The 12,543-nt window shown below is 41.5% G+C and overlaps 1 protein-coding gene across 1 annotated transcript in view; it reads left to right on the top strand.

Moving 5' to 3' along the window:
* Positions 1 to 12,543, top strand: part of LOC311045364 (ras-related protein Rab-11B) — a gene marked incomplete at its 3' end in the record, with an annotated part of 14,743 nt that extends 2,200 nt beyond the window's left edge. Inside the window, exons 2-5 of the mRNA XM_084057209.1 lie at positions 4,476 to 4,671; positions 8,290 to 8,483; positions 9,050 to 9,130; positions 12,398 to 12,543. Coding sequence (XP_083913335.1) covers positions 4,476 to 4,671; positions 8,290 to 8,483; positions 9,050 to 9,130; positions 12,398 to 12,543 — 617 coding nt within the window. The remainder of the gene's footprint in view (positions 1 to 4,475; positions 4,672 to 8,289; positions 8,484 to 9,049; positions 9,131 to 12,397) is intronic.

The following is a 12,543-nucleotide window of genomic DNA, read 5'->3' as shown; positions in this document are numbered from 1 at the left end:
CTTTATTCTGATACAATGCGTGTCACTACCCGCCCCTGTCGGTTCTCTGAATTTTTATTTGAAATAGGCTCTGTCATGATTAATTGACCACATATATGAAGTTAAACAACTAAAATATATCCGAACGATATCTTATAAGTACATTCCGTGCCTCAAAATAGAAGTTTGAGAGCTTTTTGAAGTTTTAAAGCATCAGAGAAAATAGCACATAGAAAAGATGGCTGCCGCTCGTTTTTGGTCGGGTGCGCTCAGGCTGGACTCGGTTCCATTCAGTTTCACTCGAACTCGCCACCCGATTGGCCAACCTTCGGTGTCAATCACAGAACATTGAGCGAGGACGCTGATAGGACAGTTCACACGGACACGGACGCGCACATGCGTGCGTTTCATTTACGTCCCGGACAGAGCCGGATACCCGGATGTCAAAACATAAATAGTAGGGAAAATACGGATTTCAGAAAGAGGACTGTGTTTCAATGCAGGAAAACACCCCAGCATCATTATATAGTGGCTGACAGAGGGGAAAGAACGCAAAATATATATATATCAATATTTTTAAATTTAGGCTTAAAGTTACCTAGAATCCCTTTAAGTTTGAGGTATTTTTACTTTACTGTGTTATTTCCACTAGACATCTCAGATATTGTACTTTTTTACTCCGCAACTATTCAAGCTAGATTAGTTTATTAATACAAAACACACATTAACCACTTAAGCCCTATTTTGTACTAAGGCTATTCCACGCGACACGTTGTGAGCTTGTGGATCGGCTATTTTCGAAAGAGTCTTGACACTCTTTTTGATTTCGAAAAAACCTTTTTCACAATCTGTGCTTTAAGTATATTTTGGTAGCAATACTTTTGTTCTCTTATTCAAGTAACATTTTGAACACAGGCCTTTTCAATCATAACAGTATGTCTGCATTGGTGGTATTGATACTTTTACTTCAGTAAAATAAACTGTTTCTTTTTTCCAGCAGTGGAAAACAAACGGCTTTCCAACCTCTCTCAGGCTGCCTGCTGTATTCTGTGTCAGATCCGCAGTAGTACACCCCCCCCCCCTCAGGCCTAATCAATCAATCCTGTGCATGACTCACACCCGTAAACAACAAAGGCCTCTGCTATTATTAATCCATCCGTTGTGCTTATCTGGATCGGCTTGTGATGGCTGCTGAAGAAAGGCAAACATAGACGCCTTGTGTCTTGAAAGCTGCAAGTGTTAAGACGCTTTTCTTTGAACTGTCTATTTAACCCTATAGCGTATAGGCTCTGTGCACAGCAGCCATATATGGAAAGAAATTGGGCAGTCGTGTAAAGTAACTACATTTACTCCAGGACTGTACTTATGTACAATTTTGAGGAACCTCTACTTTACTGGAGTATTTCCAGTTTTCTGTACTTTTACTTCTACTCGATCCACTACATATCAGAGGCAAATATTGTACTTTTACTCCACTATAATTATTTGAAAACTGTTTTTTACTACATTTTGATACCAATACTTATGTACTTTTACATTTTGAATTCTGGACTTTTACTTGTAACAGAGTATTGCTGCATTGCAGTATTGATACTTTTACTTAAGTAAAAAACCTGAGTACGTTTTCCACCCCTGAAATTGGGCCTCTTCCTTTCTACCTTCACAGGTTTTACAAATTATGCTAATTAAGGCTATGTTCCATTCTGGTCAAACAGAGTCAGGGTGCTGATATTGTGCATGTTGGCTCACTCTAGTCTACCCTCATGGTTCCTTGAGGGGGTTCCAAATGGCTTCCGGGTCCATTTGGTTCCATTTGTACACTCTCAGAGTTATGGGGGTAGGTGAAATTACAGTAAAGTTTGAGAACCACTCTGCTACACTAAATGGATCAGAGCCTTAACTTGTATGATTGGTAAGACGTATGGGCAGTCGTCGAGCAAATATAATATGTGAATATTTAACAATAATAAGTGAACTAGTCCTACCCGTCATTTCCACCCACAGACCATCCAGGCTATGGGACTGCAACTACAGATCCCATCGTCTGTGAGGACCGTTCACAAAAAAGCTAATTAACAGCTTAAATGTGGGGAAAGTGAAAAAGTGGTCTTCATAATGCGATACCAGCGTGCACGTTCAGATCAGTAGGCTCTATTCACACCAGCCATATTATGAAGACATTCACAGGTGTTACCAATTAATGAAGGCTCTGTTCCATCCTGGTCAAACAGAGTCAGGGTGCTGATATGGTGCATGTTGGCTCACTGGAAACACTCTGTTACACCAGTGGGTCTACAGTTGGGGTCCAGGGACCCTCATGGGTTTCCAAATGGCCCCTTACAGGTGTGTAACTCTGAGAGTGTACAAATGGAACCAAATGGACCCGTAAGGGTCCATTTGGTTCTATTTGTACACTCTCAGAGATATGGGGGTCGTGGAAACCACTGTGCTAGACTAAATGGAACAGAGCCTTCATTAGTATCATTGGTAACACCTGTGAGGAAGTGATAATATGGCTGCTGTGCATAGAGCCTATTGGTCGCCCCGCTGAGGAGAGAAATACAGATGAGACAGAATAGGATTTATAGTAGGATATCAAGGGCTTTTCATGCATAGTCCCATAGTCATTGGCAGTTGAATGTGGGTTGTTTTTTTCCAAGTCCATTAGAATGGGAGTGAATGTGGCTGGTGTTTTCGCAATCACGTGATTTCCTGCTTCACTGCTTCACTGGGAGTCAAATGGTGACTCATAGGTTAGCGAAGAGCGCCATCTAGCGTGAAAACTGAAAACACATCACCAGCGTCAAAGCACGCCATTGGCAGTCAATGAGTTAACCCCTAGCTGCTTCCCGGGCTCTCTGTAATAACCCATTAAGACCGGGAAAGAATCTGTGTCATTTTTAGACTTTTTGGGCTATTCAAAAATAGCAGATCTACAAGCTCATAGCGCAGCCCGAGTGCCGCGCTATGAGCTTGTAGATCTGCTATTTTTTGGAAAAATCGTGAAGATTTGTGCAAATCTTTGAACATATATATATTTTTTAAAGCGAACATCAAATCTTATTGCTTCTGGGATTCTACAAATGTCTTCTAAATCCAACAGTTTTTTGGAAAAACTTATGTTGCTATAATAAGTGGTTCTCAAACTTTTTCATGTCAAGGACCCCCGAAATGATATGTATTTGCCCGCGGACCTCAAAGAAGCAAAGATTTTAGTTAAAAATGTATATATTCAAAGATAGGCTCTATTCACAGCAGCCATATTATGAAGACATTCACAGGTATTACCAATGATACTAATGAAGGCTCTGTTCCATTCTGGTCAAACAGAGTCAGGGTGCTGATGTTGTTCATGTTGGCTCACTGGAAACACTCTGCTACACCAGTGGGTCTACAGTTGGGGTCCAGGGACCCTCATGGGCTTCCAAATGGCCCCTTAAAGGTGTGTAACTCTGAGAGTGTACAAATGGTTCCATTTGTACACTCTCAGAGTTATGGGGGTCGTGGAAACCACTGTGCTACACTAAATGGAACAGAGCCTTCATTAGTATCATTGGTAACACCTGTGAAGGAAGTGATAATATGGCTGCTGTGCATAGAGCCTATCTGCACACATTTTCACGTTTCTTTTTACAAAAATAGCAGATCTACAAGCTCATAGCGCTGCACTCGGTGCCGCGCTATGAGCTTGTATATCTGTTCTTTAAAAAAAATGACACACAGATGTTATTCTGCGACAATAGGCAAACATTGTGCGTGGAAAAAAGCCAATCTACAAGCTAGCAACACGCGTGGCTTGTTGTTAGCTTGTGGACTGCGGCTTTTTGTCATATACAATGAGATATAAATATGGTTTTAAGTGGTTATTACAGTGTAAAAACAAACCCCTCCCTAATGTGAATGTTGCCCCTGGGAGGCGTATATTATGGTATTTACTGTAGTAGCCTCAATCAAATATCTGTGAGGGCTGGGCCCACACGCCTACACTGTGGCAATAAATACCAGTGGAGTGAAGTACATTTACTCAAGTACTGTACTTGAGTAAAAAGTTGAGGTATTTTTACTTTACTGGAGTATTTCCAATTTTCGGTACTTTTACTTCTACTCCACTACATCTCAAGGGCAAATATTGTATTTTTACTGCACTATTTTTTTTTGGAAAACTTTAGTTACCAATTACTTTGTAGATTTTGATTATTATTACAAAACACATCATCAGCCCTATATATTTCGGCAATTTGAAAATAGCTATTTTTTATTTTCTATTGTTAATCAGTAAAATGACATGCTGTCCCTAAAGCTATGACATGATTTATGATGTGACTATTCATAATGTCTGTCTGTCGTTCTCTCTCTCTGTCTGTCTGTCTGTCTGTCTGTCTGCCTGTCTGTGCTTTTAAAATTAAAATATATTCTCTCTCTCTCTCTCTCTCTCTCTCTCTCTCTCTCTCTCTCTCTCTCTCTCTCTCTCTCTCTCTCTCCCCCCCCGTCTCTAGTTGTGTTGATCGGGGACTCGGGCGTGGGGAAGAGCAACCTCCTCTCCAGGTTCACCCGCAACGAGTTCAACCTGGAGAGCAAGAGCACCATCGGGGTGGAGTTCGCCACGCGCTCCATCCAGGTGGACGCCAAGACCATCAAGGCTCAGATCTGGGACACGGCCGGACAGGAGCGTTACCGGGCCATCACCTCAGCGTGAGTCTGCATCTGTACGATTTAAATATCATCCTATCCTATCCTATAATAATCCTATAATAGGCTCTATGCACAGCAGCCATATTGTGAAGACATTCACAGGTGTTGCCAATGATACTAATGAAGGCTCTGTTCCATTCTTGGTCAAACAGAGTCAGGGTGCTGATGTTGTGCATGTTGGCTCACTCTAGAGTTGGGGTCCAGAGACCCTCATGGGCTTCCAAATGTCTCCTTACGGGTGTGTAACTCTGAGAGTGTACAAATGGAACCAAATGGACCCGTAAGGGTCCATTTGGTTCCATTTGTACACTCTCAGAGTTGTGGGGGTCGTGGAAACCACTGTGCTACACTAAATGGAACAGAGCCTTCATTAGTATCATGGGTAACACCTGTGAAGGAAGTGATAATATGGCTGCTGTGCATAGAGCCTATACTACAAATCTCTGTGCATCCCCAAAATCTGTTCTTCGCGGTTCTCCTCAGTGGCTGGAGCAATTGATCTGAAATTGCACACAGCCATTGACCATTGCCATGTGCACGGAACACCAAAGGCCGTTTTTCGCTTTCCCCAAATGTCAGCTGTTTATGTGTTTCTGTGTTCGCTCCCGGGTTGCCAAATCATGTGCTTGAAACAAGCGCCGGTGTTGCCACATCCGTGAAACAAGCGGGCCATCCGTGAAACAAGCGGACACACTTTGGGTGCTCATATCCCCCAACAGGTATGGTAGTATTTAAGTCACAGGACAGGAGCGTTTCTGGGCCTTCACCTCAGCGTGAGTCTGCATCTGTAGGATTTTTTTTACTTACATTTTTATCCCACTATTTTGTAACCCACTTTTTTTCACCCAATGCCAATTGCCTATGTAATCCTGGGCGCTACTCTCCCTCTGCCAGCCTGGGGAGAGCCCAGAACTGAGCTCATGCCTCCTTCAATGCATGAAGACATCAACGTTATCTATACCAATAACCCATTTGTCTGGCCAGTTGAAACACTTAAGCCTTTTTCATCAGTTTGTTTCTTTGCGTACATACTGCACTTTGGCGGAGCATTTTCATTCTACCGTGCAGTGGTGGAAAAAGTACTCAAATGTTTTACTTAAGTAAAAGTATCAATACTGCAATGTAGAAGTACTCTGTTACAAGTAAAAGTCCGGAATTTGAAATTGACTTGAGTTAAAGTACAAAAGTATTGGTATCAAAATGAACTTAAAGTACCAAAAGTAAAAGTACTAACATGTTTGAAAATAGCAGATCTAGAAGCTCACAACGCGTTGTGATGCGACGCGTTGTGAGCTTGTATATATTTTCAAATAGCCTGGGTATAAAATAGGGCTAAAGTGGTTAATGTATGTTTTATAATATAATCATTTATATCTACAACGTAACTAGTAACTAAAGTTCTCAAATAATTGTAGTGGAGTAAAAGTACAATATTTGCCTCTGAGATGTAGTGGAGTAGAAGTAAAAGTACTGAAGATTGAAAAGTTCTCCAGTAAAGTAAAAAAAATACCTAAAAACTGTATTTAAGTACAGCACTTAGAGTAAATGTACTCAGTTACTTTACACCACTGTACGTGCTGCACGTGGGCAGAGCATTTTCATCATTCCTCCGTGGATGGTGGAGGAGAACACAGTAAACTTGCATAGCAATGCATGTCTTGTTAGTGGAGCTAAAAATGACCCCGGACACTCAGTTGTTACAATGGTGACAGAACCAGACCACACGCTGTCATGTTTGTCATAGCATGCATCTGTGTGTGTGTGTGTGTGTGTGTGTGTGTGTGTGTGTGTGTGTGTGTGTGTGTGTGTGTGTGTGTGTGCGTGCGTGCGTGTGTGCGTGTGCACGCGCGTGTGTGTGCGTGTGTGGAGTAGGGTATAATTAAGTTTTATACCCAGATCCCAAAGGAGTACTTGGACTACATTTAGCCTCCAAGCACGCTCTTCTATATAAGTTGGATAAGTGCATAAACTATAAGTTCAGTCAGTTCTCCTCAGTGCTGATTCAGCTATAGTTTAGTATACAGTACCTCACTGCTTTCTCAATTCAATTCAATTCAATTTTATTAAAGTGTCAAATCACAACAAGTTGTCTCAAGACACTTTACATGTAGAGAAGAGACCCGACAAGAGAGGATAACTATAGGGTGACTGAGTCTATACACTTCGGCTATAGGCTTTATCATAGAGAAAGGTTTTTAGTCTAGTCTTAAATATACAGAGTGTGTCTGCTTTGCGGACTGAGACTGGGAGAAGGTTCCACAGCTGAGGTGCCTGAAACTTAAATGCTCTGCCTCCTGTTCTAACTTTTTTGGGGTTTCCTGGAGCCGTAAGCATTTTTTCATACTGTGGGCGCTGATGAGAGGTTGGAAAGTAATTGGGCGGGGGGGGGGGGGGGGGGGGGGGTTCCATTTTAGAATAATAAAAATAATATGATTAAAAATACCTATGTAACCCATTAAGACCTGAGGCGATTCTTATTTTTTTTTCTAAATCCTAAAAAAAAATTTTTTTCAAGATATAGCAGATATCAAGATATAGCAGATATACAAGCTCATAGCGCGGCACCGAGTGCCACGCTATGAGCTTGTAGATCTGCTATTTTTGAATAGCCAAAGAAATCTAAAGTGACACAGATGCGTTCCAGGTCTTAGAACCTAAACTGACTTATGCATTGTAAGTAATTAATAATGATGAAGAATTAACATAACACAGTGTCAAATTAGCTAGATTAGAGAAAAAAAAGAAGAAAAAAACTCTAACACAAATTGTACACGATTTCGGCCCCTATAGCCTCAACCCAGATCTCTGCGCCGGAGAATCCTATAAGCCATGGCTTTCAACCTTTATAACCATAACTCTGATAGCATACAAATGGTCCATTTGGTTCCTACCTTACCACAGAGGACTCTACTGGTGACGTGTTTGTGTTGTTGTGTGTAAATAGTTACTACAGAGGACTCTACTAGTGACGTGTTTGTGTGTTTGTGTGTAAATAGTTATTACAGAGGACTCTACTAGTGACATGTTTGTGTTTTTGTGTGTAAATAGTTATTACAGAGGACTCTACTAGTGACATGTTTGTGTTTTTGTGTGTAAATAGTTACTACAGAGGACTGTACTAGTGACGTGTTTGTGTTGTTGTGTGTAAATAGTTACTACAGAGGACTCTACTAGTGACGTGTTTGTGTTGTTGTGTGTAAATAGTTACTACAGAGGACTCTACTAGTGACGTGTTTGTGTTTTTGTGTGTAAATAGTTACTACAGGGGACTACTTGTGACATATTTGTGTTGTTGTGTGTAAATAGTTACTACAGAGGACTCTACTAGTGACGTGTTTGTGTTGTTGTGTGTAAATAGTTACTACAGAGGACTCTACTAGTGACGTGTTTGTGTTTTTGTGTGTAAATAGTTACTACAGAGGACTCTACTAGCGACGCGTTTGTGTTTTTGTGTGTAAATAGTTACTACAGAGGACTCTACTAGTGACGTGTTTGTGTTTTTGTGTGTAAATAGTTACTACAGAGGACTCTACTAGTGACGTGTTTGTGTTGTTGTGTGTAAATAGTTACTACAGAGGACTCTACTAGCGACGTGTTTGTGTTTTTGTGTGTAAATAGCTACTACAGAGGAGCGGTGGGGGCTCTGCTAGTGTACGACATTGCCAAGCACCTGACCTATGAGAACGTGGAGCGCTGGCTGAAGGAACTGCGCGACCACGCCGACAACAACATCGTCATCATGCTGGTGGGGAACAAGAGCGACCTGCGTCACCTCAGAGCCGTGCCCACCGACGAGGCACGGGCCTTTGCAGGTAACCCCTCCCACGAGCTCATGGAAAACACCTGGGAGTCTTAATCCACTATAGAGCTACGATTCAAAACATTCTTTTGTGAATAAAACATGATTTTGATGAGAAAGTCTCTAAATCAGTGGTGTAAAAAGTACTCAGATATTTTGCTTAAGTAAAAGTATCAATACTGCGATATGGACATACTCCGTTACAAGTAAAAGTCCATAATTCTAAATTTACTTGAGAGAAAGTACAAAAGGAGTTGTTCACCAAAAATAAAATATATATATATTTTCTATCAATTACACACCCCATGAATCCTTGAATTCATGGAGATTTTTTGTTTGTTTTTGTCACCTTCCTACGCCAATAATTCGATGACCGGCGGAGTGTCCGGTGCTGAGCCGCCACCCGGTCATCAAATTATTGGCGTAGGAATGTGACAAAAACAAACAAAAAATCTCCATGAATTCAAGGCTTCATGGGGTGTGTCATTGATAGAAAATAAGTCATTTTTGGGGGGCGAACTACTCCTTTAAGTGGTTAAAGAGTCACCTCTCCCCTTTTTCTTTTTTTTAACCACACAGAGAAGAACAATCTATCGTTCATAGAAACCTCAGCGTTGGACTCGACGAATGTAGAGGAGGCCTTCAAGAACATCCTGACAGGTCTGTATACTGTACACATACACGTCATTTTGTACTTTGGCTATTCAAAAATAGCAGATCTACAAGCTCATAGCACGGCACAGAGTACCACGCTATGAACTTGTAGATCTGTTTTAGAAAAATCATGAAAATATAGACAGTGATAGACAGACGGTCCCATCCATCACATTGCGGTGTCCTTAATTGTCACTTATTTATCTTTCTTGAGTGGTATATTTTGATTCTTGGGGTTAACCATAACTCTGAGAGTGTACAAATGGAACCAAATGGACCCTCACGGGTCCATTTGGTTCCATTTGTACACTCTCAGACCTGTAAGTGGACCCCATTTTGAGAACCAATGGTTTAGCTGTTGTGTCTTTGAGGTGCGTGTGTGTGTGTGTGTGTGTGTGTGTGTGTGTGTGTGTGTGTGTGTGTGTGTGTGTGTGTGTGTGTGTGTGCGTGCGTGCATGCGTGCGTGTCTTTAAGAGGTGCTGCTCTGTTGGCAAATAAGCTCATTTAATTTTTATACGGTCATGTAGAGGTTGTCTGGTTATTACGGCATTTGTTTTTTTATTGTATTTTTTTATTTTATTGCCTTTTTATTGCTATTACGTGCTGCTGTGAAATATGTGCTTCTTGAAGATGACCTCCAACAAAACAAATCTCCACTTTTCTTCTGTTTTCTGAAAAAAAACACGTTTCTGTTCGTACCAAAGGTGCTTGAATAGAGAACAAACGCAAAGATAACAACAGTCAGCTTTATTTGTATGCGTTTTTCTAAATGCCGTCCCTAAATGGCAATGCAGTAAAAATGTGAAAACGCACGCACGCACATATACGTACACACAGGAGAGAATATGAGAGAGAGAGAGAGGGGGGGGGGGAATGCTTAATTTACAAAACTATTGTGACATTACAAGCTGCAGGTGAGACTAAAATAAGCAAGCAAAAGATTTCCTTGTGCACAGCAACCTGACAACTTTGAAAGTCTTCTATTGTCTGCCGTCATATATTCTCTAAAGCAGCGCGGTTCTCAAACTTTTTCATGTCAAGGACCCCCAAAATGATATGTATTTGGCCGCGGACCCTCATCTCAAAATATTTTGTTCCAGGGACCCCCAGAAGTCAAAGATTTGAGTAACAATTTTTCAAAAATAGCATATCTACAAGCTCATAGTGGGGCACTCGGTGCCGCACTATGAGCTTGTATATCTGCTATTTTTGAATAGCTAAAGTATAAAAGGTTGAAGTGGTTAAAATTATTGTGAAGTTATATAAACACATTTTGCTGTGGACCCCCTGGAACCCCCCCAAGGACCCCTGGGGGTCCCCGGACCCCACTTTGAGAACCAACGCTCTAAAGCACTGTTTCACCAACCAATTTGTATGGGTTTTCCGTTTCCTACATACAAAACAATGTTTCATATGAAAACAGCAGAAGTGACGCATTGTGAGCTTGTCGATCTGCTATTTTCACTAGTTTTGGAGCTAAAACGTTTGGGAACTACTGCTCTATAGCAGGGGTCTCGGACGCTTGTAGATCTGCTATTTTCGGCTAATGTTCCTCAGAATAGGGACGCTAGGGTTCAAGTGGTTCATGTAAAAAAAATAATCTTATCAGGCAAAGATTTGGCGGCCCCGCCCACCCCTGTCGTAAACTCAGAGGACCCCCTAGGGGTCCCAGACACCCTGTTGAAGACCCCTGCTCTAGTACAAGTAAGACGCGCGAACGCGGGAAGCGAACGAAAAAAAAAAGAAAAAATGAATGAAAATAAATTATTTAAAAAAAAGTAACCAATAAAAAATTAAATAAAAATACAAAGAAATTCTGCGTTAAAAGGAGCGTCTTAGAAAAATACAAATTCACCAAAAAAAAACTTTGAATGTTTTTGAACAATTCAACAAAGTGTTTGAAGTGCCTGTTTCATCCACTTCCGGGGGGCGGAGCCAAAATCCGAGCCTGAAGTATTTGTTCGTAGACCCCCACTTAGGGGGGGTAGAAAAAGTTTGGGAGCGATTCGGGCACTTTTCATTTAACATGGGGTTTCAATGGGGAGTTTTTAGGAGCCTTCTCCGGGGCGTGGCTTCCGGGGGAAGGGGCGGGCTTAAACGCAACCTTGACAGGTGTGTTCAGTTTTCAAAGACCTTTCATTTGATGTATGGTACGTCTATATTGGACATTTACTTGGCTGCACACAGGCAGTGCACACATACTGCACACAGACACACACACAGAGACACAAGCCGAGCACGGTGTCATAGTAAGGTCCACTTGCGCGGGCGCGCCTCCTTCCGCTGCGTTCGCAACAATAGCGTCGCTTGCCAGCGAGATTAGATTTTCCATGCTAATATGACGTTGTTTGTTTGTTAGCTCGAAAATCAAATCAGCAGTTAACACGCCATCCATTATAGGTAAAAGCACTGGTGGTACAGTGCTTTTGTACTCAAGTACATGTACTCAAGTACTGTACTTAAGGACAATTTTGAGGAACTTGTACTTTACTGGAGTATTTCCAATTTGCAATACTTCTACTCCACTACATCTCAGAGGCAAAGATTGTACTTTTACTCCACTACAATTATTTGAAAACTTTTCGTTACTAGTTACTTTGTAGATTTTGATTATTATTACAACACATGCATTAACCACTTCATACTCCAGAAAAACGCGGGCTAAAACTCTTGATTATGCGGGCTAAAATCCTTGATTTTGCGATGAAATATGTGTATTTTTTTGCAATTTTATGCAGTGAAATTACGGGAAGTTGTGAAATATGCGAAATATGCAATATGCGAAAAGTTGCGAAAAATGCGAAATATGTGAAAAGTTGCGAAATATGCAGAAATATACGATGCGGCCTTTTTGAAAAAACATTACCCCCGCATAATTATGCGCCATTTAGCTGATTATGCGGCCAATTCTGCGATCACATAATCGCATTTTGACATCGCAGTCCAACTTCAGCCCTATATACATTTCGGCCTTTTGAAAATAGCCGATCTACAAGCTCACAATGCGTCGCGATGCGACGCATTGTGAGCTTGTAGATCTGCTATTTTCAAAAATGTTTGTATACATTTGAAAACTTGTGAAATGGGACATTCTGCATAATGAGTACTTTTACTTTTGGTACTTTAGATACCAAAACTTTTCTGTACTTTTACTCAAGTACATTTTGAATTCCGGACTTTTACTTGCAACAGAGCATTTCTAACATGGCGGTATCGATACTTTTACTCGAGTAACAAAATCCACCGCTGCCTCTTTCTCTCTCCTCCTGTCAGAGATCTACCGCATCGTGTCGCAGAAGCAGATGGCCGAGCGGTCCGCCCACGACGAGTCCCCCGGAAACAACGTGGTGGACATCAGCGTTCCCCCCACCACCGACGGACAGAGAGGCAACAAGCTGGCCTGCTGCCAGAACCTGTAA

The sequence above is a fragment of the Gymnoscopelus microlampas genome, assembly GCF_963454915.1.
Source record: "Gymnoscopelus microlampas genome assembly, chromosome: 5".
NCBI lineage: Eukaryota > Metazoa > Chordata > Actinopteri > Myctophiformes > Myctophidae > Gymnoscopelus > Gymnoscopelus microlampas.
This window is presented reverse-complemented; position numbering and strand designations above follow the sequence as displayed.